A 26,542-nucleotide genomic window follows, 5' to 3' on the forward strand; every position below is an offset into this window, starting at 1 on the left:
TTTATAAGCACTTCAAATATTTATTTCCATGGCAAAAATAGACTGTGATATAATCCATTTCACATATATTACATATCAAAGTAAAACAAGCCTGTCTATCAAATACAATTTGTACATTGTTTTACAAACCCATTTCAATTGTACAGGAATTAAAGCTGTGGTGATTATACATTTTTTTACAGTATGGACTGAAGAAGAGACAAAGCACACACAGTAAAACTTGTAGCTTGATACTAGGAAAAAAATAATACTTCAATAATGACATGTGCTACTGTTGAAGCAGAGTACTAATTTGTACACTGGCACAAAAAGGAGAGAGAAAATTCACGGCAAGATCCAGCACCTCTTGTTTCCATAGAATAAATCCTAAAAGTAGCCAAGCACCCATTTGGGCCAAGAGGATTCTGAGGTCTTGGAATCGAATGATACCTTTGCAGGATCCATTAAACCCCCCCCCCCTTCCTGCTCAGGACAGATTAGCTTTTGGGCTAAAGGGTGGGGATAACCCCTATGTGGCCATAGGGGAGGGGAGGAGAGCAGAGTCAGTAAGGAGGAACCACACTGGATGTGCAAATCCTATGGATCATTCTAATGCAAACATCATTTGCCCCTCAAGAGGGCAATGCTAACATGGGGAAGAACCACAACATTTGCCCATGCCTTAAAAACAGGACAGGAAAAGCAGAGAAAGAGACAATAAGGAAGAAATTCCTACTCCACTACAGTAACATATGAACCAGGACTAACTTCCTATCCTAGACCAACAATGAAGTCAAGAGGTGTTTGGCCCCAGGGCAGTTCAGGATAGGTCCCTGAAAGGAATATTAGTAGACCATCTCTGACAGAGGTGTCTTGCCTTTTGAATGGGGAAAAATAATTTCAATGTGCTAAGCAACAATTCCCTTCCAGAGCAGTGTTTGGAAGTTTCCATACAGCTTCAACCTCTGAACATTTTGAGATATTCCAATGAAATAAAATAGCATGCCATTTTCCCTTTATATGCTTTCTTCTTTAACTGTGCTTTTTTGATGGTGTTAAAACAGCTGCAGATCTAAATAGACAAGATCTCTCTCTCTCTCTCTCTCTCTCTCTCTCTCTCTCTCTCTCTCTCTCTCTCCCTCTCTGTCTCCCTCCCTCTCTCTCTCTCTCTCTCTCTCACAAACACACACACAAACACAAACCTGCATCCTATATCCAACAGCCTCCTGACTATTAGCCTTGCTTTATTCTCTGGCTAAAAAAAAAAATCTAAAATGCTAACTTCAAAAGGACCTGGAAGGTTATTGGGGAAGAACAGTGTGGGGAGGCCCTGATGCCACCTCTCATCCATAAACAACAGAACAGTTGTCTATCAGGAAGGGAAGGGAATTCGTCATTCGTCATTCCTGCCTTAGGCCTAGAAAATTCTGTATGAGAGCCTGCACTTGCCCAGTTTTGAGTGTGAAACTGCACAGATGTGCAGAGAGAGGCCAAGGAAACTGAACCACACCAGGGTGTCCTATCAACAATGACAACCCAGAGTGCACTGTTGGGCTTCCTTAGAAGTCCTGCACATACCAAGTAACACTCCCTCTCCCTCCCATGTCCCCTCACTCAGATTTACCTCACAAACCTCTTGGAAAATTCTCCTGAGTTTCAAAGGCAACTTGCTAAGCAATGCAGGCAGCTGACGGTTTGCACCGTGAAGGTCCAAAAGCCTCACTGGATGAGAAGCCAGCTCCAAATCTGACAGTGCCAGAATTGCACCAGAGATGTTCCTGAGCACGGCATCTCAGCAGTGGAGCAGATGCACAAAACTACACACATCCTTTGTACACCAAGTGCCTGCTAACTAGTGTTAAGGATCAAGCAACATATTGCCGGGGAAATAAATGCTCAGTGTGTGACTTCAGGTTGGGTGAAGAAACGTTCAAGCTTTCATTCTAAGAAACCTGAATTTTGTAAACATCTTGCCTTCGAGAAAGGCAGCAGAACCTTGAACATGACAAAACCCAAGCCAAATTTAATAACATTTGGGAACAAATCACTCAGGGGGGTTCCAGAGCCCCATTCAAATAATTTTTTGAGAATTAAAGAGTTCACCTATGCTGTCATGTTTTTTAAAAACCTGTATGAAATTAACCCTTTCAGTTGCCAAATTGTGCATGCAGAACAGTGCTAACTCCCTCTGTTAAAACCTGTCTCCCTATATCCCCATCCATGATTCTGACATGACACCAATTACGAGAAGCCAGATGTAGCATTTTCAGTGTTAGAAGTTCCAAGAAATTAGCCAAAATGCCACACCCACAGTTGGGTCAAGTGAAGAGGCTGCTGTGGATGCCGGGATGGATCCAACTCCTATCCACCTCCACTGAGCAAAGTTAATTCATTAAAATATCTATAACCCTCCCTTGGCTTTTTCCTGAAGTTTGAAGCATTCTTTGATTAGAGGAACCCCCCTCTCATTTAAATGGCCCTTCCATTGGACCAAGAGCAGCTTAAGTTGGAGAAAGGCTACTTGGAAGATGGCTGGATACACCCCCATATTAGCTCAAACTAGTTGGAAAGCTGGACTGATCACCAAGGGGAGAAAGACAGAAGATCAATCACTTGGCACTGTGCAAGTCAATTATTACTGTCACTGAAAGTATTTGGAATCTTCCGTCCATTGCTCTTTTGACAGCTCAAGGAAATCCCACAAAGACTAAGAATCAGATTAACTAAGGGGTAGTCAACCTGTGGTCCTCCAGATGTCCATGGACTACAATTCCCAAGAGCCCCTGCCAGCATTTGCTGGCAGGGGCTCATGGGAATTGTAGTCCATGGACATCTGGAGGACCACAGGTTGACTACCCCTGAACTAAGGCACTCAACACATCTCTTTGACTGTAGACTGAACAGCCCTCCAGTCATCATGGCAACAGTCTGAAGCAAAGCCTTCTGCTACATACAAGACATTAAATTGCCTACTGATTCAGCAGCCCCAGATATACAGCTAAAGGTGCTTTGAGCCTCGTGGTATCTACAACCATTGCTAAGTTTATTTATTGCAGAAGCCCTTGAAGAGAACCATACTTAACCGCAACCTTTTAACTTCATGAGGACAAAGCTACATTTTGGCTTTCAACAGGTATGCCTTCATATGTTTTTATGCCCCAATTAGGGTGTTTTCTTTATCTTGGCCTCCAAGTAATCTTTTAAAAAGTGGACAGACCTTACAGTCCCTTCTACTCTCATTATCTCCCGCTGGAAAGAGCACTTTTCAAGGTGTTGCCCAGGATCTGTGAGTGGACAGAAATTGATTCAAGGATTGTACTGAAATATAGTTGTTTTTTTTAATGCTTGATACGGAATATAAACAAAAATGGGTAATACTGTAGCCTTTCCATGCAAAGACGTAAACCAACAAGGGCCCTTACCTGTCTCAAACACAACTCGCCTAGTCACCCATGAGCAATGTCCTGCCTTAAAATCAAGTCCTCTCACATTCGCTTCACCTTAAAAAAGCATTTCCTAAAATAAAAAGAAAACAATAGGAGCGGTACGCTCACTTGCTAGATGTAGCAGGCTTAGAAAGTGTGTAAAGATCACCTCGGTCTGCTTTGCTTTCAACCAGTGGCTGCCAAAAGTCTTCTAAATCAGGGGTAGTCAACCTGTGGTCCTCCAGATGTTCATGACGCTGGCAGGGGCTCATGGGAATTGTAGTCCATGAACATCTGGAGGACCACAGGTTGACTACCCCTGTTCTAAATAACCAAATAACACTGAGTGCATATATTGTACTTCCATCACCTTCTGAAACTAGGTTTCATTCCACAACTTATATATATTCTTTTTTTTCTTTTTGACAACATTATCACTCCCTTAAATCTTAGCTGGGTGGACAAAAGCACCAGGTGTAATCATTTTGCATTTTAGTCCTCACCCTTTCCCCTGCAAGGACACTGCTCTGGCTTGTTTTGCTACATTCAATGCTGTACAACCGGTACAATCGCTTCCCGTTTCCTCCACTTGCTCTGTACAACTCTTAACCTGAAAGAACTCAAGACCCTTAATTCCTTGCCTATATATATATCTGTGCTGAAACACTGTGCTTTTTATAGCCTTCAAGAAGAGTACCCAAATACCAAAAATCTAAATACGAAACAAATTGCTTCAAGTGCCACCTTTAAAGATTTATTGCAGCTGCTGGTTCCTATGTTAATGGGTGCGATCCATGGATATTTACTATATATAAACGTTAATTAAAATAGGGAATTCAAAGCACAGTGACATCATTTGTGGCGGTTGCATTTTCAGGGCATGCATCTTATCTCCCCACCCAGCCCCAATACAAAAGTACATGGGTTTTTTCCTCTCCAATCTGCAAGTAAAAAGGTTTTTTTTTAAAAAAACTGAATTACAAAAATAACCATCCATGATTTTTGATGGGGGAAAGTACTGCCTTAGTGGTGGCAGCATTTGGTTTGTCTACAGTAACACAGTCGCAAAAGTACATGGGAAACACAGCATACCAGTACATGTACAGAAAGCACACACTCGTTCCTTTCTTGTTGCTGTTACAGCCGTGCATGAATAAAGAAAGGAGAGCCCATTGGCTCCAGGCCCTGTCCTACAAAGGCCGAAAGGATGACCCTGGACTTGCACTCAGCATCTTCAAACCATCAGAAAGGTAACTCCACACAAGTTGTGCCTTTGAGACCTCCCCCACAGAAGGCAAAATTCTGCTTTTTTGTAAACTCTTGCAAATAACAGGACTCGTTGTGGAGTGGGGAGGTTTAGATAAGCCTTGAACTCTTAAGGAACTGAAGAAGAACGCCATAAACAAACGTGTATTGGCACAACGTTTGCACCATCATCATCCTCTGGTGTCTCAACATCTCCAACATTCTCGGGACGTCCAATGGCTAGAAAAAAAGATGATCAGATTGGTAAATGGCCAAAGATTTTCTGCCCCAGAGGCCCAACAACAGTCAATTTCACTGAATCACACAATATCATTCATGCTCAAAAGACTAAGTAACACAACAACAGGAGCTGCCCAAACCTTCAATCATTTGTCTCTGTAATTCCCAGATGGTCCACCCAGCTCTTGAAATTGTTGACCGCTCTCATCTTTGATGTTAGCCAAAGTCTAGATCCCATCTCTGAAAATGATCAAAGCTCAACATTTACAGAGATGTCGCTAGGCTTTATTGTATTGTGATTGTGGGGCGGGGGGGGGAGGTGCACTCTCATGCCCATAAAATCTCTTGCAATCAGATACCATCTAAGGCCAGCATCTGAGTTGGCATTGTTGTGCAACTGATGAGATCCTGGAAAAGTCCACAACTGGTCAAAGCCCCCCTGCTGTTGCTCCCCATTGCCATTCGCTCACCTGCTTGGACAGGTGAATGAGCAAGGATGTTGGCAAGCAACAGCAGCAGCTACTGCTGGTCCAGCAGCTCATCCCTCTGAGCAATAAAGAAGACTAGGCCTCCTAGATGCAAGGAGAGAAGGGCTGTAGCTCAGTGGAAGAGCATCTTCTCTGCAGGCAGAAGGCCCAAGGTTTAATGTTCGATTAGGGATTTTCATGCGTGGCCTGAATAGCCCTAACTAGCAAAGTCAGTCTTGGTTAATAGTTGGATGGGGGCCTACCAAGGAGAACAATGTTGGGAAGGACATTTCTTGGCCAAGACCCTGAATTGCAAATCAAAATACTAAATTAGATGGCTCGAAGGTCCACGATGGATAGGTCCACAAGTAGCCAATGGGTTGATCTAGCTCACAATTTCTGCTTGGGCTAAAGCTCTTGTGCCAGCAAAAGTTCATGAAAAAGACACAAGTAGTCATTTTTACCAAGTGAAATGCATTGTATCTCCCATTTGTGTCACTGCTTGCAAAAGATCTTGCGTGATTTCTAGGCACTACAATAGATAGGGAGAAAGTGCTAGTTGTGGCACAAGCAGAACTATGCTGAGTCCATTCATGTTTCCACCTGCAAATTGCTGGATCCCAGACCTGTCAAGGGCAGCACTTCTCTTCATGACACAGGACAAATGGAAGGAAGGCTACCACCATGATGGTGCACCAAACAGTACAAGAACTGTCTAAACTTTGTGGAGGAAGGTTGGACATGCCCCAAGAATTACTCCATGAATGGTCAGATCAGTCTCCTGACATAATAAACCAAAAACATCTGCCTTAATTTAAAAAGCAAGAAATTACCTCATTGTGTTCCAAACAGGCAATCATGACCTCCGACAAGATGACCACACCAGTTCTTCCCACACCAGCACTGCAATGCACCAGCAGGGGAGGATTGGGAGTGGCTGGATCAGCGGTGCTGTTCGTATGCCGCCGTACAGATTGTATTTCTTCCAAGTAGGCTGTCCAAACCAACGAAAAGACAAAGAAATGGGAAATTATTTCAAATACCGAGCCAAGGAAAGAGCATGGCCAAGCCATTACCAGAGACTTGTTCAGCCTGGAGAAAAGGAGGTTGAGAGGGGACATGATAGCCCTCTTTAAGTATTTGAAAGGTTGTCACTTGGAGGAGGGCAGGATGCTGTTCCCATTGGCTGCAGAGGAAAGGACACGCAGTAATGGGTTTAAACTACAAGTACAATGATATAGGCTAGGAAAAAAATTTTCACAGTCAGAGTAGTTCAGTAGTGGAATAGGCTGCCTAAGGAGGTGGTGAGCTCCCCCTCACTGGCAGTCTTAAGCAAAGGTTGGATACACACTTTTCTTGGATGTTTAGGGCTGATCCTGCGTAAAGCAGGGGGTTGGACTATATGGCCTGTATGGCCCCTTCCAACTCTATGATTCTGTGATTCTACTTGGCTGGTAGACTATTCTTGTTTCCGGTCAAGATCACTGCAATTAAAATAATATAAATCTAACAATACATCAGCATAGGTTATCTTTTCTCATTACACAATGCAGGAAGGATTCATCCTTAAGAAACTATGTACTTCCAGGCCATAGACATTTTTCAAATGGTTGACCATCTCATTTCTACACCATCAAGCCAGAAGAAGAACTGCAACATATCAATCCAATTAAACAGCCTGATTCCAGAACTTTTTCAAAATATATTTCTGTTGGGAAGCATTATTGCTTATTTAAAAGGGTTTTTTAAAAAAAATTCCTGTTAAAACGTGGTGTTAAATCACTCCTGATTGAATCACAAGTCCATTAAAGGAGAGCACACAGATACATACAAATTAGCCTGTCTACCAAAAGAACTTAACAAATGAAAATATAGTAGCTTGGTGTGTTAAGCAGGAGGCACATACAAACCCTACACCATCATCTGGGTTGGATAGAGGGTGGATAGAGGATAGAAGACAGAATGATGAAGGAGGGAGGGAGAGATGGATAAACAGAGAGACAGACAGACAGAGAGAGGGAAAGAGAAAGTTTTTTGCAGGGATTAACTCTACTGTTCCGCACCTTTCCAGTGCGTACCAATCATATTGCTTCCAATTTATGGCAATACACTGAATAAACAACCTCTCGTTACAGCTTCCTTGATTAAGTCAATCTGTCTCCTCACCCTCCCTACTAATTACGAAGAGATTAAGTGATACACTTTAATAAAATCTAAGCGAACATTTAATTACACAGGTTATTTGCTGACTTTAGTGGTTTAGGCATCCATACGTTTAGAGCAAGTTATTTCTAGCCCCCTATAAAATGATGTTTCCTCAACACCTAGTTCCCATATAAAGCAATGTGCAAAGGTTGCATTCATGACAATGAATAAAACTTACACAGAAATCCTTTTATGTCCTCCGGACAGCCATGCTCTGGCCAGTCAGTGTACTGCAAGTGCCACACTGTTCTTTCTTGCCCTGTGAGAAGGTGCTTGATCTTCAGACCCGTGGTCGCATAGCAACCAGAGTCTGTCCGGAAGCGGGTGGTGATTTTGAATCTCCCATAGGTCACTGTATTGTGTCTCGAGCCAAGCCGTGGCCAGTATCGGAAACTTTTCTCTCGGCTTCCCTCCTGGAACACCAAATACATACGATGGAAATATTTCAGGAAGGGAATGTTCTGGAAAACTCTACCGCTATCAAGGTGAAGAGAAAAAAAACCTTCTCTGCTAGTGAATTAAGAAAGCACCCACCTCTTCCGCTGTCACCATGGCTACAATGGCAACCCCTTGCTCCCATACCATCTGCCAAAAATCTTGGCATGTATTCTGCAGAGGACCTTGGGTAGCGATGTAGTCCCATTCCATGCCTCCAACAGCAACCTGAAAAAGCACAAAGAAAAAAATGGTTACTAAGTCGGTCATGTCACTTGCCATATGAGAGCTGAAAGGAAAACAATGGCATTTGGTGATCAAAAATGAACCAGGCAGAAACTGTGAGCACATAAATGCAGCCGACTGGGTCAGGCCAATGGTCCATTTAGTCCTGCATCCTGTTTCACACACTGTCCACACAAGGCCTAAAAACAGAGACCAGAGCTTGCTGTTACCCCTTAGCATGGTTTTGAAATAGATCCTCCTGTTGAACATTAGGTTCTGTTTTGTCATGATGGCTATTAATCATTGATGGACAGGGCACACAACCAATACAAGTCAACCTATGTACTCTGTCCATACTGCCTGCTTTCATCACCAGACATTTAGTCTTAGACTTGCGGAATTTGCAATGCTAAGTATATGCGAGGGATGAGATAAGAACACAGACTGAGTGCGGGTCCACCCAGCACCAACTAGGAAGCTCAGAAGATGCCTTTTAAGCCTGGGGCTAGGACATACCCCTTCAGGTAAAACCATAATTTGCCTCTTGCATGCAGCCATTGCTTTCAGAGAGAAAGGAATGCTGACAGGTAAGTTCATGCATATGGAAATCATTTACAGATTAAATTCCAGTGGGGCAGCCCAATTTACCTTGCTCCAGACAAAAGATTCTTGGTGGCACCTGGAAGACTAAAAGTAAGCGGGGCTTGAAGGTTTCAGGAGCTAAAAGCCGCTTTATATATTATTTGTACTGTGTTAAATAAAAGTTGTGAGAATCTGATTCTCACGTAACACGTATGTGAAAACATCAAGGGTCCTACCCTGCCTCTAACTCTTGCTAGTTGTTTAAGGTGCTCCTGGACTGTTGCTCTTTTCAGATTGAAGAAGTGAACAGTGACTAGCAAAAGCTCCTCCCTTGCCATGGATTGTGTAAATCAACAACAACAGCACCTTTATTGGCATGCCAAACAATATAAACAGATAATACAACAACCAGAAATATAGATCAAATTAAACATAAGATGCTCGCATTCTAATTGCTTGTTGTAAGAAGACTGTGACTCTGTCTATTAAATCAGAGTTCTGACTGTTTAGCAACAGAAGGATTTTACAATTGTCAGAGGCCTCCCATTTCCTAATTAGGAGCGAATGAAAGAATTTGGCTCTAATATTTCCGTATAGTGAAGAAGAAGAAGAAGAGTTGGTTCTTATATGCCTACCCAAAGGAGGCTCAAAGCGGCTTACAGTCGCCTACCCATTCCTCTCCCCACAACAGACACCCTGTGGGGTGGGTGAGGCTGAGGGAGCCCTGATATCACTGCTCGGTCAGAACAGTTTTATCAGTGCCATGGTGAACCCAAGGTCACCCAGCTGGCTGCATGTGGGGGAGTGCAGAATCAAACCCGGCATGCCAGATTAGAAGTCCGCACTCCTAACCACTACACCAAACTGGCTCTAGTGGACACTGTAACAGAACATGTAAAATAGATTCTTTGCAACCTTGGTCTAAGAACCAGGGAAGCATCCTTGGGGATTACAGCTCTAGGGCATAACTGGGATAGCAAAGACCGTGATCAGTCATCAGCTACACTGGATGAAGTGAGCTTTAGCTTAGACCAGCATGACACTTCAACACATCTGCTAATTTCTAAGGCCTCACAACGCTCCTTTCTTGTTTTTGCCAAACTGGACTAACAGACTATACCTCGCCACATCTGGTAACTCAATTTTTAGTCTCACCTTAATATGGGAGGCGTTAATATAACCTGTGTTGTTTTCTTTAGTCGGGACCAGCTCAACTCTAGTGTCGTCGTAAGGCAGCACATCCTGGAACCGGTTTCGTTCAGCATTCTCCGGGAGCCGGGCGATCGAACACTCGCCATCTGCTGGCCTCTTCTTTTGGATACGTTCATATTCAGTGAACACCATGCCCTGTTCTAGCCGCTGTTCCAAGCCCTTACTCTAGAAAGGAAACAGAATGACCATCCCAAGTCTCTTCAACAAAACTGTAGATTCAAATGAGCAGCCGTGTTGGTCTGAAGTAGCACAATAAAATCAGAGTCCAGTAGCACCCTTAAGACCAACAAAGATTTATTCAGGGCGTGGGCTTTCAAGTGCAGGAAGAGTGCTTGCCCTCGAAAGCTCACGCCTTAAATAAATCTTTGTTGGTCTTAAAGGTGCTACTGGACTTTGATTTTATTGTGCAACAAAATTGTAACCTTCTCCATAAACAGATTGTTGAATGAACTTGGCTTTTTAACAAATGAAATGTTTATAGAAGCTTTCTTATTTTTAAACGCCTACTACTGGTCTACTTCTTTAGACTGTTCAGATAAACAATATGGATCCAAAGAAAAGGTAGTTCAAATAGTCAAAGCACAAGGGGTCATAGCTTGAGCTAAAAAAAAAATCTATGGAGACCGCAATCCTTTCCCTTATAAACCTCGCTGGGTAACCTTAGGACAATCACTGCTCCAGCATCATCTGCCTCACAGGGTTGTTGTATGCCTAATATGGGGGAGCATAAACTGTGTACATCATCCTGATTTCCTTGAAGGAAGGATGGAGGGGGAAACCACATGTATATTTCACTTAATGAATCTGTATCACACCTCTCAGCAATCCAGGAATCCAGTGGCACCAGAAAGGCTAACAAAACTCATTCCAGCAGAAACCTCTGTGGGAGTCCTGCATCTGAAGAAGTCAGCAGTGTTTCTCAAAAACATTTGCAGGAATCAATCTTATCAGTATGTAAGGTGCCACTAGACTCCTGTTTCGACTGACTGACATGGCTGCCCCTCTGGAATTGCCTCTGAACAAGCCCCCAAGATGGTCTACACAGGAGGGCCTTCAGCCTCAACCCATTATCAAGCCCAATGTGGCACTCAAAGCAATTTTTAAAGGACTGCACGAAAACAGCCAAGAAAAAAAATCAGAGAGTTGGTATTTCTCTTACAGGCTTCAGGCCCAAATCCTGATGCTGCTACTCCAATTGTCATATACTGGCAACCTGGATTATGCGATCATGAAAACAGAACAGAAAACTTTAGCAATGTATACCGTAAGAAGGAAATCTCAAACCCACCCGTTCGTCATTTGTCGTCCTGGCAGGTTCCTCCTTTCCTTGATCCAGCAGCGGGAGCCGAGACAGTGTCAGTCCATTTAGAGCCGCTAACTTCAAAGGTCCTATTTTTTTGGTTTCAGCTCTGTTCTTTTTCATGACCTGCTGAGACAAGACACACTTAGGACTGTGCAGTCGACAGGACCTGGGTCAAACATGACAGTCACAGGCCGGAGAAGAGCTACAGCTTAGGAGGACAGCCCCTCCGGCTGATGAGGAGAGCCCCTCCAGCCATTCTTTTGCAAAGAGAAAACAAAGACCCCGGCCTGCTCTTAATCTCCTGCTAATAACTTTACACAGACAGCAGCAGCAAAGCAACATTCTTTCCACCTGGTCTGTCTTCATTCCACTTTCAAGCTGTTGAAACTTCACAGGAATGACAAATAGACCTTTGTGAGGGGAAATTTGAGACCAAGGACTTTTTTGCTGAACACCTACAATTTATAGTCCAAATATAGGCATGGTAGGTTGAAACCTGCACTGGAACTGCTTGGAGTTCAATTTTGTTCTCATTACTTAGTATTTATCTATTCTTCTGTCCTCCAAAGAACTCAGGGAAACTGATCTCATTAGTCCAGAGATGAGCTGCAATTCCAGGAGCTCCCCAGGTCCCACCTGTGGACTGGCATCCCTTCTGTTACAACTGTCTAGGACTCACCACAATCTCAATTGTTTAACCACAGTCTAAAAGGAGCTTACAATCGCCTTCCACCCTCTGAGGTAGGTGAGGCTGAGAGAGTCCTGATATTACTGTTCTGCGAGAACAGCATTATCAGGGCTGTGACTAGCCCAAGGTCGTTCATTCCTTCGTTCATTAGATTTTTATCCTGCCGCTCCCAGCAAGCTGGCTCGCGGCGGCTAACAATAAAACATTCCAACATTCCATCAGGGATGGAGGGAATGGGAATCAAACAACAATTATTCCTGCATACGTTTTTGAGAGAGAGTGCTCACTTCTTCAGATGCATGACTCACCCAGAAGTTTCTTCTGGAATGAATTTTGTTATTTTGTTATTTATAAAAGCCAGATTAGAAGCCGCCACTCTTAACCACGACACTGAACTATGCCCAGGAGACGGGGAGGCACTCAAACCCTGCTCTCCGACCACTGAACATCTTTCTTTTATAAAATTGTAGAATCTTTGGAAATACAGAAGGAGTTATTCTATTCCATGATAGCTCCCGCTCGTGTATATTCTCTGTTGTGGCCTCTGCCTGGTGGAACAGCCTGCCTGAGGAGGTCAGGAGGGCTTCCACAGGACCAACACTCCACCCAATGGGCAACACAGAAATGTTCAGAGGGGAATGTTTAGGGTGAAATTAAATCTGTGGAGGGACAGAACAGTCCAGAGGACTGTTCATACAGGTGAAGGACAAGGCTTTGGTACCTTTGCACACCCATCTTCTGCAAGGCTCACACTACGCCAGCCTGGGCAGCTTCCTATTCCCGCCATCTTTTTTCATTTATATTCCTAGTTCTGTTGCACGGCCACTGGCATTCAATGTTGCATTCCAAAATCTATGGAATGGATCATTTGAATTGTTCCTTGTCTATCTAATCCTGTACGTTCACATAGTTGCTCACATTGCCATTCAGTTTTGTACGTCTAGTTCGGTGCACGGGTCGTTTGATGTCCAATACTGTGTGACCACATATTTTTTTTCTTTTTCTGTGCTCCGTGTCTCAGTGAGAAAAGCAAGCTTTCAATAAGATAAATATCTGTAGTCTTTGTTATCCCCCCCCTTAAAAGGTAATCTTATACTGCTAAATTTACTAATAAGTTCATAATAGCTACATGCATATTTCTGGAACCCTTTTTTGAATTTAATCTGTGACCTATGGAAATCCCATTCAGCAGGTCTCTCATATCTATCAAGCCCTGCCCATATACCTTCGTCATCATGAGAGCTAGAATTTTATTTAATGACAGTTTAAATTGTTAGGCAAGCAAAGTAAATCCATAATCTATTTACTTAATTTATACCCTGCTTTCCCCCCTCCCTTGGTGACCCAAAGTGGCTTATAAAGTTCTCCTCTATTCTATCCCACAACAACAAACCTGAGAGTTTGCAGCTGGTCCAAAGGCACCCCCTAACAACCTTCCATGGCAAAGTGGGGACTTGAATGTGGGTCTACCAGATCCTACTCCGACTTTCTAATCACTGCACTATGCTGGCTCTCAAAATTTGCGTCACATTTCCACTTGCATAGAATCTCAGTTGCTGGAAATCAAGACAATTTTGTCAGCTCATCTCTCTCAACCCAGTAGGACACCTGACCATTCAAAATACTTGCAAAACTGTGAGAGCTAGCACTCTGGGACTACGCCAGTGCAACCCACAATTTGGCTGGGGATGCCTAATGCTAGGCATGCCAGCCATCTGTACTGCTCATGAGAAAACACATTTCCTTTCCCTGCTTCCTCCAAGGTATTCCTTTCCACATTTTATCTTCATAACCACGACACTTGTGTGGGTCGGGCAGCCAAGCCCCCAGGGTCACCCAGAAAGCTTCCTTCCTAGGGTAGGAGGACCGGTACGACTGGACTGAAGGCAGTGGGGAGTGGTGAGAGAACGAAAACATGAGAACGAGATCTGCTTACTGCAGATAACAATTTCTACACTACTTTTCCTTTTCCCCAATTTGCTTCCGCACCTCTGAAAGGTAATATCAAAGCAGGCAGACCAAGAGTTCTCAGAGCTGGATTAGGCATGGCTAATCCAGAGATTTTGAGCAAGGGAACCGTGCCTTGCTCCCCTAGAGATAAGGCTGGGCTGGGAAGGAAAAGGAAGGAAAAGGAAGCTATTGCCTTTACACCTCCTGAGCTGGCACAGAGCTGCTTCTATACAGTCCTTAGCCTACTGCTGAAGCGAAATACTGCCTATGACAATCTGTTAGATCAGCAAAGCAAAACCCAATCCAGGAAAACAACACATTGTGCATAGACTTTAAGACTGACTTTAAGCTCCTAAATGGAGCTATACCCTTCTAAGGCCAAGGACTTCAACAGCCTTTGAAGGGTATAACTCTTCTTGCGGTGGAATTGCAAAGACTGTCGCCCCTGTGGTTTGTCGTGAATAAGGAAAGAAAGCAGGAGCCAGGCATCTGGATCAGTCGCTTAAAGCAAAGTCAGCAGCAGCAGTGGCTCCTCATGCTGCAAGTCTCCTCTGTCTACAGCAGGGGTAGTCAACCTGTGGTCCTCCAGATGTTCATGGACTACAATTCCCATGAGCCCCTGCCAGCAAATGCTGGCAGGGGTTCATGGGAATTGTAGTCCATGAACATCTGGAGGACCACAGGTAGACTACCCCTGGTCTACAGTATGGCCTGGTGGCCAGTGCCAGACTAGGATCTTGGAAACCCAAGGTCAAGTCCCCACTTGATGGGTGATGATGGGCTTACCTCACAGGGTTGTTGTATAAAGGGAGAACTGTGAATGTTGTCCTAAGCTCTTGGGAGAAGAGCAAGATACAAATATGACTGACTGAAAAAAGATGCCCCCCCCCACACAAAAACACACACCCAGATACACCAAGCAGCTCTTGAGAATGCTTTTTCTTTCACTGTTAGGATATTAAAGCACCAGAAACAAAACCAGCAAAAGACTCTTTCCTTGAAGAACAAATAATTCCAAGAAACTAAAAGCCGATGTGCACAACCTAGGCAGACTTGAAGCGGGGAGATCTGGAATCAAATTCCCATGCAGTCCCATGGGCAACATTGACCCAACCAGTCACTGTCTTTCAGCTTCACCTTCCCTTATGAGGTGCTACAAGACTAGATGGGGAGTTTGTCCAAGTTCCTTAGATGAAAATTGTGAGAGGAAGCCACTGGGGCAAAAGCATTCTCACGTGTGGGGGGAACGGGGGGGGGAATTTGCTGCAAATTCGATGGCTGCTGTGTTTGGCTGCTTTATAAAGCATAAGCCGCATTACACAAGGATGCTCATCTTCTCACGGATGTTATTAAATTGTTTTTTAAAAATTAAAATACAAAAAAAGTATGAAAATGAGTTGGGAGAGTTCCCAAGGCAGTAGAACTATCTTGATTATTTTTTTTTATTAGGCCAGGGCAGTTTCACTCACTATGAAATTCCTACACAAGAGGCACCCCTGTGCAGGAACTAGCATCCAAGCTCCATAAAAGCCATCAGGAGTGACAACTGCACACACAGGGGGGGTTCATAAGATTGTCCCATGCTGATTTCTACCAGGGCTTCACCTACAGCAGGTCTCCAGAGAGGCAGTCAATGCACTTTCCACCTAAATATGACTTACAAATTAGCATCCACTCAGAAGCAGAACCATGGAGAAATCTGGTTAAATTGGGAAGCAGCTTTGTCAGGAGGCCTAGAGATACACTGGAATCCCACCTTCCATCTCAAAACAAAGGGACACAATTCTCTCCACTGCCTTCTTTATAAAACCCCTGTCTGAAGTACGCTAAGCTCACGTGGGATGTCTGACCCCAAGGTCATCCAGGCTGCAATCCTAAACAGACAAACCTGACAGTAAATCCTGTTGACTACAATGAAACTTACTTCTGAGTAAGGACTGCCAACTTTGTGGCTGAATATGGATTTGAACCTGCACCTCCCCAGTCCTAAATTGACACCAAAACGACCACATGACAGCACTGTCCCATGGGAAAGCTCCAGAACTGAGAAGCTGAATCTTGCTAGTTTCCTCCTACAATCTCACCCTCCTTACTGGACTCATCCCATGTGGCTTTTGCTCATACTAGGCTCATGATCCCCAGCACAGGTAAGGGGATACCCTCTTTTTTCTTCCCACCTGTAAAAAAGCAAGTTTGGATCTAACCCAAAGATACTTACTCCATCAACCAGAAAAGCCACAGCATGTCCTGTGTCCCGCCCCACCAAACACACCCAAGTCAGCCACCTGAAAGAGTGAGGCTGCCAAGGCTACAGGACGAGAGCAAAATGATTGTGGAGAAAGGGAGGGAATCCAGCACTTTGCCGCTGTGGCCAGTTTGCTCTTTCCCTGCATGGATGGGGTGGTGGGGGTTTTCACTCTCTCTTCTCTGTGAGTGGCTTGCTGTCTCCTGAGAGCTGCCCCAGTGTGAGGACGAAAGTGCTGAGCCTGCAGAGAAGGGGGTTTGTTGTTCAACTGTGGCTGTTTCAAAGTGGTCACCACCTGGTAACCACAAGCTTTACAGGCTAATGGCCTTGCTCACTTTCCTGGAACATGGGATAGATATCACAACAAGGAACAGGGACTGCAAGAGCCACAGCTGGCACGTCAAACCGCCATATTTCTTTGACTTATCTAACCCATTTTTTACCTGCATGAGGCCTTTTGTCCAGTCACACAACATGTTCAGTTAAAAAATAAAAGATCTGGAGTAGCAGGACTAGGAAATATCTTTGCTTGAGATCAGGCTAGACCAGGGGTAGTCAAACTGCGGCCCTCCAGATGTCCATGGACTACAATTCCCAGGAGCCCCTGCCAGCATTTGCTGGCAGGGGCTTCTGGGAATTGTGGTCCATGGACATCTGGAGGGCTGCAGTTTGACTACCCCTGGGCTAGACAATACAAAGCTAAATGATCTAAGGGGCTGATGGGATTCAAACAGGTGTTTCAGCAGGAAAACTTACCCCTAACGGAGGCAGTCCTTCCACTATATTCTTCTTCCCTGAAAGAAGTTCAGACACCGGTCTCTTCTTCACCGAATCCTTTCGCACTCTGTATCTCGTACACGTTGTTAAATCCGACTCAGACGCAGAGGGAGTCAACAGTCCGTCACCTCTCCTGTGCACTTGGGTGTCAGCCATGACAGGAGCCGGGTTCCCCTCTTTGACCTTCCTCTCCGTCTCAGTAATGTGCAGCTTCGGTTCAAGGATGTGCAAAGGGCCCGGGGGTGGAACAACCGAACTGTAGGGATAATTCATCAAGGATTCAGGAGGGTAGCATCCCAGGACAGAGGGAAGCTGGGGTTTGCCGTTGATGAGAGGGGAGAAAGTTGCGGGAGGCTTGTTTTCTTCTTCAAACTCCTCTTCTTCTTCACTGCTGTGAATCAGCATTGTGGCATCTGAAAGAGACTTCTTGTGCCCATAGCTGACATTTTCTTCTCGCTGCTCATTTTCCTCTTGTTTTGTTCTCTCCAGGAAAACGACGGGCTGAGCGGGAACAACCTTTGGAGGGGCTACATCTGCTGCAGACGCCGACATGGTCCTCTCTTTAACCCTCATGGCTTCAAAGCTGTGGGCCAGCCCAGCTATCTCAATACTGTTCCTCTTCTGCAACTGAGCATGCCGAGCAGACGTCAAGGGCTCGCTCACCTCCTGGAGGGAATGCGCGACCGGCAGGCTGTCCTCCTGAAACGTCTGGACCGAATGGTGGACCCGGCGGGTGATGAGATCTGGATTGCTGCTGCTGATGTAGAGGTGTCGGGAAAGGTCCGGGGTGCTGTTGGCAGGTCTTGGATAAGGGTAAGGAGGAGGAGGACGGTACACTTGGGTCTTCATTATATTCGGTGCAGGATAATCTTGGGCTTGCAGCTGAACATTCGTCAGCTCGGGAACACTCACAGCTCCAACCACCAGCCGCCTTTCAGCAGGGTAGGGGTAGGGGGACTGACTGTGGAAGCTGTAATTCAGATTAAACGGGTAGTGGCCGGACTGAGGCGAGGTGAAATTTGCATGTTCTCGGATTTCAGGCTGGCTGTACACCAAGGCATCAGGCCTACTGTAAGCGTACGAATTGCCAATGTTGAGGTTCCTCATCGAATGACTCTGCTTGTCTGAGTGCATCATCCCTCGGTTAAGCTGCTTCATCACAGTCTCGTAATCTGGAGTAGGCCGATAAGAAGGTGGTATGAGGGCACTGTGCCGGTGCGAGGGGACATAATCCGGTCTCAGGACATCACTGCCGGTAATGCTTGGGTTGGAGGACATTGGAGACGGCTGCATGTAGTGCTGGGGGTTATTCAAAGAGCTGGTGCTGTGGGCGCTGTAGACGCTGCCGTTGCGGATCCTGCCATTGTAGTCGTGCGGGGCTCGATCCAGGCTGGTCTGAGAGTGGCAGTAATAGCCATTCTGAGTATTCCCATAGAGATTATCTGGAGAAAATTAGTCAGCATCCATTTATAGCAAACCACAGAAATGTTAAAGACAAAGGTAAAGAAAAGTACTACAAACATACGTCGCCTGACTCACCCAGTGTGTTCCTGAGTTAGTAAGAGAGCCCCATCTCTTTCTAGGCCAACAACTAAATACCTGACAACTTCACTGACAATGACTAAGAATTTAAAAGGCTAAAATCACTCATTGCAGCCCCTTACGCTAAAAAGCATCCACCTTCTTAGAACATAAGACTAGATGTGCCAGATAATACCAACAGCCCATCAAGTGCAGAAGAAGCCCAGGAGATGGATGACTACAACAGGACTCTCCCCACCGATGATTCCCAGCCACTGATTAGAGAGGCTTATTCCCTCTGGTACTGGAGGGGGTGGATATCCATCAGGGGTAATAGCGATTGTGACTAGTAATCACTGATAGCCTCATCCTCCATGAATTTGTCCACTCTCCTTTCAAAACCTTCCATGTTGGAAGCCATTTTTCATCATCTGACAGTGAGTTCCATAGTTAACTGTGGGTAGAATTTTCATTTTTCCTGAAGCTCCCACCCTACAGATTCAGTGGATGACCCTGGGTTCTAGCCATATATGGAATGTTGCCTCCATTATCATATAAACATAGTCTCATGCATAGCTTGCCACTGATACCGCCCAAACAATACATTGAACGCTCTATGGGGAGGAAAGGAACAAATGAATAATCCCTCATTTCTCACACTTTAAACCCTTAGAGAGTTATTTAAAATATATGCGGAGGAACATCTGTAAACCGCCCGTGGCGCCGCGGGCGCCACGGACTAAATAAGACAGTAAGGGGTTCTGGGGCGGGATGTGTCCGGGATGAGGAAGGGTCCAGATTGGACCCTTCCTCATGACAGACAATCAGAGGGACAAATCGGCAGGCGCGAAGCGCCTGCCGATTGGTCCCTCTGATTCCCGCCGCCAGCAACTGCGAGCCGCGCGCAGCGCGGCTCGCAGTTGCTCCTTTGCCGCTGGCCTGAAGCTGCGTCAGGCCAGGGGAAGGCTCCAGAGAGCCTCGGGTGGGGTGGGGGGGCGGCCGGCCCTCTCCTGGCTGCTGGAGCGGCTTCGCAGCGTCGGAGACGCTGCGCAGCCGCTCCAGCAGCCAGGAGACGGCTTCGGACAGCGTCGGGTGGGGTGGGGGGGCGGCCGGCCCTCTCCTGGCTGCTGGAGCGGCTTCGCAGCGTCGGAGACGCTGCGCAGCCGCTCCAGCAGCCAGGAGACGGCTTCGGAGAGCGTCGGGTGGGGTGGGGGGGCGGCCGGCCCTCTCCTGGCTGCTGGAGCGGCTTCGCAGCGTCGGAGACGCTGCGCAGCCGCTCCAGCAGCCAGGAGACGGCTTCGGAGAGCGTCGGGTGGGGTGGGGGGGCGGCCGGCCCTCTCCTGGCTGCTGGAGCGGCTTCGCAGCGTCGGAGACGCTGCGCAGCCGCTCCAGCAGCCAGGAGACGGCTTCGGAGAGCGTCGGGTGGGGTGGGGGGGCGGCCGGCCCTCTCCTGGCTGCTGGAGCGGCTTCGCAGCGTCGGAGACGCTGCGCAGCCGCTCCAGCAGCCAGGAGACGGCTTCGGAGAGCGTCGGGTGGGGTGGGGGGGCGGCCGGCCCTCTCCTGGCTGCTGGAGCGGCTTCGCAGCGTCGGAGACGCTGCGCAGCCGCTCCAGCAGCCAGGAGACGGCTTCGGAGAGCGTCGGGTGGGGTGGGGGGGCGGCCGGCCCTCTCCTGGCTGCTGGAGAGGCTTCGCAGCGTCGGAGACGCTGCGCAGCCGCTCCAGCAGCCAGGAGACGGCTTCGGAGAGCGTCGGGTGGGGTGGGGGGGCGGCCGGCCCTCTCCTGGCTGCTGGAGCGGCTTCGCAGTGTCGGAGACGCTGCGCAGCCGCTCCAGCAGCCAGGAGACGGCTTCGGACAGCGTCGGGTGGGGTGGGGGGGCGGCCGGCCCTCTCCTGGCTGCTGGAGCGGCTTCGCAGCGTCGGAGACGCTGCGCAGCCGCTCCAGCAGCCAGGAGACGGCTTCGGAGAGCGTCGGGTGGGGTGGGGGGGCGGCCGGCCCTCTCCTGGCTGCTGGAGCGGCTTCGCAGCGTCGGAGACGCTGCGCAGCCGCTCCAGCAGCCAGGAGACGGCTTCGGACAGCGTCGGGTGAGGTGGGGGGGCGGCCGGCCCTCTCCTGGCTGCTGGAGCGGCTTCGCAGCGTCGGAGACGCTGCGCAGCCGCTCCAGCAGCCAGGAGACGGCTTCGGAGAGCGTCGGGTGGGATGGGGGGGCGGCCGGCCCTCTCCTGGCTGCTGGAGCGGCTTCGCAGCGTCGGAGACGCTGCGCAGCCGCTCCAGCAGCCAGGAGAGGGCTTCGGAGAGCGTCGGGTGGGGTGGGGGGGCGGCCGGCCCTCTCCTGGCTGCTGGAGCGGCTTCGCAGCGTCGGAGACGCTGCGCAGCCGCTCCAGCAGCCAGGAGAGGGCTTCGGAGAGCGTCGGGTGGGGTGGGGGGGCGGCCGGGCAGGGCTTCAGAGAGCCTGGGGGGCGGGGGCCGCCGGCCTTCTGGCTGCCGGAGCGGCGAACGCGCCGAAGAGCCGCCGCCCGATCTCAGTTCGCCCCGTTGACCAGTCGGCCCAACTTCGTCGCCAAAACACTGAGCCCCAATGACCAGCCACCACGGGAGCCCACACCCTGCTTGCCAATGCAAGCAGAATGGCGCCGCATAGCTGCACCCCATCCTCAAAAATGGCCCCTCTGGACGGTAAGCTCCCTCGCCTCTTTCTGCCTAATTGGGCAGCACGCCGCACAACAAGCTGCATTATTGATTCAGAAGCCTTCAAGATAAAAACTAGATGCTGTTCGTTTTTTTAAAGTTGGAAGACAGGACAAGGATTACTTGGATTGAATAAATAACGCTGTCTTACCCACATCAAGCCTTGAGAGGAGCCTGACAGAGCACAAGTTCAAACAAGGAAGTTATTTGCCAGGTAGTAGACCCTGAGTGCTGCTCCACTACCAAACAATCAGAAGACTTCTGACAAACTGCAAGCACTTAATAACATTTGCTTGCCAACTGCTAATTACCCCTTTGAATGATTCAGTTATGCCTGCTACTAGATAATTAGTTTAGTCATTTATGGCTGCACGTCCGCTTCCACGGGCCCCTGCCAGCACCCCCCAACCCACACTCACTGCTAGCGCCCATTGCATTTAGAACTGCAATGGGCTTGATTACTAGTCTTGTAATATTTCTACTGGGAGACAGGATTAAGACAGTCTCAAACGATGTAGCAAAATATTACTTTTTAGTCTCTAGGAAAAGGAAAGTTCTATCTAAACAAATTAGCTAATTTCAAGGACCAATATTAGGTCTCCCCTTCTGGAATGTTTGAATGTATCTCACTGATTATACCAAGATCACCCATCTAGCTGAATGTCAAATACTTTGATGAGAATCGGTTTGCCAAAGTCCCAGGCCAAAACTCCTCACAGGCTTCCTACACAAAGACGTACTCAAGTAGAGATGCTGAGCAGCGGCTCTGGGGGTGGACATGCAAAGCACAAGTTCTGCCACAAAGTTACAGCCTATCCTGTAAAACGTGACAAGTAAATTCTAGCAACAAGTGGATTCTTGCCCATTATGTGGAAACACATCCTATCCTATATAATAAAATGTGCCGTGGGCCGCTGGGGCCTCCCACCAACTAATGGCCAGCTTTCACTGCAGCTGGCATCGCCCCTCCCCAGGGTGCCCAGGGTAGAGGATGCTCCACGAAGGCCACCTGGGTCAGAACTTCAACCCTGTTCCTCCACCCAGCTCTCCCCTCATTCCCATAGCGAGCACCGCAGGGGAACTGCACAGCCCTGCCAGCCACTTGTAAAGAGGCCTTGGAGACAGTGTCTTCGCCCCCGCCAGCCAGCATCCATGCCACTTCTTCCATCCCCGTTTATCCTCAGCAGATAGTGGCAACACCCCCCTCCAAAGCAGATTCAAGCTAAGCGGGGCAGAGGGCAATGTGGCGAGCCCTGTTTTAAAGGTGCACAACAAACCACCACCTGCCCCCCTTCCCCAGCCACCGCTCGCTGCTGAGATACCAGAGTAAAAGCCACTGTGCAAGCACTGAAAGCTCCTGGGGCGCTTTTAAAATGTAATTCGCCCCACTCTCCCACTGCAACCGCTGTCTAGGGGGGGGGAGTGGGCTTTGCCCCCTAGTTCTACGTAATGGGCATGGTGGTGGGCTGGGTAAGGCCCACGCTGAGCCCTGCTCAGTCTTCCACTGCTGTCCATCTTCGGAGCGTGGCCGCACCTCCAGCCCACCGCTATACTCAGCCTCATCCGCTGCAGCACTGCTGCTTCCTGTTGTCGGCACTCGGCCCTGAGGCTTGGCTGTGTTGAGGGCTGCTCACTCCACCAGTGGCCATCTTCGGTGCCGAGCCCCAGGCCATGATGAAGGGTGCTCCCCACACCTCCGTTGACCTATCTTCTGAGGCTGGGGCTGGGCCTGGCCCTGGCTCCTTCGTCCTGGGCGCAGTGAGTTCTTTTTTTGCCAGTGGCCGCCTTCGGCACCTGGCCCCGGGCCACACTGAGGGCAGTTCATTATGAGGGCCAGTCACACCACCACCAGGGCTACCACAGCCTCTGCGGTCTCCACCAACCCTCTTCCTTTGACTGGGGGGCTCCCTGTTTCCCTGTCCTCTGCCTGTCTGTCATGGGCAGGGGAGTGACAAATGGACATCACGTCCGTATTCATTTCCGATACAGGGGACCTGCCAGTAGATGTGTTTCCATGTCAATAAGGTCTAATATCTTATTCTCCAAGGATTTGAAAACACCTACAGACAGCAATCCTGAGCAGGTCTACTCAGAATTCTATTCAGATCTACTCAATGGGCCTACCTTCCTTAGGTCAGCATTTGCCTTTGGGTATTTGCTGTTTGTTTCACATTAGACTAGAGGTAGACTGTGGTTACCTAGTAGTGGAGAGGATCCCACTTTTGAATTGAGAAAAGTTTATTTATTTAAATATTTCTACCCCATCTTTCCAACTTTGAAGTCCTTCTCCAACCTAAGGAGGCTTCTTCCAACTTAAGTAGTTCTTCCCTTAGAAGAACTAACTCTTATGTTGGAGGAAAACTCCTTGGAGGGTAGTTAGATATACCCTAGTTCCTTCTTTGCATACAGTGAACTGCCTCTTTATGCTTAGGCTGTAGGCTTGCAGTACAATAACTGAGAATGTTTTTTTTAATGAGTGGTTAAACAAGCTTTTAATCTTTACTAGCTTCTAGTTTATTCATGTATTTATTGCAGTTACATACCAGCATGCTTCAGATCTAATGATAAACCATTGCTTGTGATTACATGAATGAGCTTGTGGAGGGGAAATATCTGCTCTTTTGTAATTGTGGAAAATGATTGTTTGAAGTGGTATCTACACTCAACATATGTGGTTTGCTGTCCCCAACAATCCAGAATTCCAGATCAAACTAAAAACAGACTTTGGGATCCTCGCTTTTAAGGAAGAGTGTGAAAAATAGTTTGTGGTTTACCTCTAAAAGCAAAACTCCTTTATTATATTACCATGCACAAATAGAGGAAAGAGGGAAAGAGAATGGCTAATTTCTCCAGTCTTGTTCACTGAACAATGAATTATGGTTTGTGGTCACATCTGATGGATGATGATACATTCACTTAAGGAAGCTCATGGCATCATACATGGATCTCCTGAATTTAGTCCCCTATTCAAACACTATTCATGCTGAGACTCCCTTAGCATTATTAACCTGACAACATAAATTGTCCTTGGATTACTCTCTGCTCATCCTTCTGGTGGTGGTGGTGAAAGTACCATCAAGTTGAAGCCAGCTCATGGCAATCTCATACAGTTTTCAAGGTAGAAGACAAATAGTAGTGGTTGGCCATCGCCTGCCTCTACATACCAGCCCTGGACTCCCATCCAAATTTGCATTGGCTTTGCATTGGATGGTCTCCCATCCAAATACCAACCAGGGCCAATTCTGCTTAGCTTCCAAGATCTGACAAGATTGGCTAGTCTAGGCTTTCTGGATCAGGGAGCTCTTTGTACTTGAGAATATAATTCCCACCAGCACCACCACCAAAGTCCTTTTATAAAATATGTTGGCCAGTAAAGGATTTCAATGTCCCAAGCACATCAAACCTCTTACCTTGGGAAGATGTATATGGTTCCGTGTAGTGTCCATTGTAATGTAACTGAGGTGGTGGCGGCATCATATAAGGCTGTGGTTTGGGCTGCTGAAAGGATAGTGTAGGAGTAATGAGATGTACATGCAGAGCTATTGAAAATGCTCAACTTTATCCCAGTCATTACAATATGGCAGATCTGAGCATTTAAAATTAAGAAAGGAACAGGTACACCAATGGGCTTTCTGAAGGCAAATCAATGAGATGATCCTCAGCATTCCTTTGAGAAGTTTGGATCAATATATGCCCATGAAATCTCCCATCTGGGAAGACAACCTTTGGCCAACAAGGAAACTGCTGATTCAGGGTCCCAGAACCCTTCTAAGTATTTAATATTCTCTTTTTACAAGCAGACAACTGGAGTGAGAGAAGAAGCCACTGGTTACACATGGAACCCATGAAGGAAGAAGATGAGGAGCTGTTTTTTTGCACCCCATTACTTACTACCCAAAGGAGTCTCAAAGAGGTTTACAATAGTTCCCACAAGAGACATCCTGTGCAGTAGAGGAGGTTAAGAGAACTCTGTGACTGGCCCATGGTCACCCAGCTGGCTGCATGTGGAGGGGCAGGGAATCAAGCCTGGTTCTCCAGATAAGAGGCAACCGCTCTTAACCAATATACCATTCTGGCTCCCAAAGAAAGAGAATCTCTCTTCTTTTGTGGGAGGGATTTAAAAAGGGAAACAACATGGAAGGAAAGGGTTAAATACCACCTCTCCATTGCTGCCTTCCTAATCAAAACTGCCAGGCCTGAGAGGATGTTCTATAAGAAATAATCTCAGGAAATGTACTGGAAATCTATCTAGCCTGGGCCTAATGGTCTAACTGGGGCTTAGTCAAAAATAACAATTCCTGTTAATTCTCTCCCTCATTTACGAAAAATGTAAAGTTCCCATGACTGGCAGCCATCCTCTTGTTCCCATTTGAGCCCCAAAGCCTCTGTCCCAGTGCTATCACACCCCTTGATCAAATCTGGTTCCTCCTCTTCCTTTTTACACGGGGAAGGAGATGGCTGAAACGGATTAGTCTAGTATTAATATTTAATTGTTATTTTAATTTTTTTAAACCTAATATTTAATTTAGAACACTTGTATTTTAATTTTAAATTTCTTATGCATTTTTAATTTTTTGTAAGCTGCCCTGAGCCTCCAGGGAAGAGCAGGGTATCAATTTAGAAGAAGAAGAGTTGGTTCTCATATGCCACTTTTCTCTACCAGAAGGAGTCTCAAAGCAGCCTTCCCTTTCCTCTCCCCACAACAGACACCCTGTGGGGTGGGTGAGGCTGAGAGAGCGCTGATATCACTGCTCGGTCAGAACAGCTTTATCAGAGCTGTGGCAAGCACAAGGTCACCCAGCTGGCTGCATGTGGGGGAGCGCGAAATCAAACCCAGCCAGATTAGAAGTCCTAACCACTACACCAAGCAACAACAACTAAACAATAACAACAAAGACTGGAAAGATCTGAAAGACCACACTTTCTGTTCGGGTTCATGGAAATGTCTGAAACAGCCTCAAAAGAGATTTCACCACTGAAGTGCCTGAAGTGTCTTACTGGGCAAATTACACCAAAATAGCCATCTTTTAGGAAATATCTCATTAATAATCTGTTTTTTATTATTAAAGGAGTTGCTCCAGACTGAAAATCTTACCAGAGATATCCTGGAAGAGGATCGCCTCCTAACTGGATTCACTGTCACTGCCTGAGTTTGTCTACAAAGCAAAAGGGGAAAAAAAAAATCTTGATAAATGCAGATCTTGGCAACCACTGAGAGAGCATTCAGAAACCTTACAGCACTTGATATCCCCAGCGCTCATTTCCCGCCCTGCTATTTCATGCACGTGAGATGTGTATGAGTAAGGCAGATACAATCTCTCACAAATGACAGAAAACATAAAAGCAGGTGCAAGAAC

At 47.0% G+C, this 26,542-nt stretch overlaps 1 protein-coding gene across 6 annotated transcripts in view; it reads right to left on the reverse strand.

Moving 5' to 3' along the window:
• PTPN21 (protein tyrosine phosphatase non-receptor type 21) overlaps nucleotides 1–26,542 on the reverse strand; it is an 80,822-nt gene continuing 54,280 nt past the window's right edge. For 3 of the 6 annotated variants that reach the window (XM_077323425.1, XM_077323426.1, XM_077323428.1), the window contains 9 exons: nucleotides 26,281–26,341; nucleotides 24,596–24,683; nucleotides 16,958–18,420; nucleotides 11,304–11,441; nucleotides 9,959–10,180; nucleotides 8,096–8,224; nucleotides 7,740–7,974; nucleotides 6,190–6,350; nucleotides 2,802–4,889 (listed from right to left, as the gene is read on the reverse strand). In XM_077323425.1, the coding sequence (XP_077179540.1) occupies nucleotides 4,761–4,889; nucleotides 6,190–6,350; nucleotides 7,740–7,974; nucleotides 8,096–8,224; nucleotides 9,959–10,180; nucleotides 11,304–11,441; nucleotides 16,958–18,420; nucleotides 24,596–24,683; nucleotides 26,281–26,341 (2,626 nt within the window). In that variant the 3' untranslated portion in view covers nucleotides 2,802–4,760. Of the gene's footprint in view, nucleotides 2,719–2,801; nucleotides 4,890–6,189; nucleotides 6,351–7,739; nucleotides 7,975–8,095; nucleotides 8,225–9,958; nucleotides 10,181–11,303; nucleotides 11,442–16,957; nucleotides 18,421–24,595; nucleotides 24,684–26,280; nucleotides 26,342–26,542 lie in introns of those variants that run through there. The other 3 variants (XM_077323427.1, XM_077323429.1, XR_013228556.1) reach the window with 2 other exon arrangements.

This window comes from Paroedura picta, chromosome 2 (genome assembly GCF_049243985.1).
Source record: "Paroedura picta isolate Pp20150507F chromosome 2, Ppicta_v3.0, whole genome shotgun sequence".
NCBI classification, from domain to species: domain Eukaryota; kingdom Metazoa; phylum Chordata; class Lepidosauria; order Squamata; family Gekkonidae; genus Paroedura; species Paroedura picta.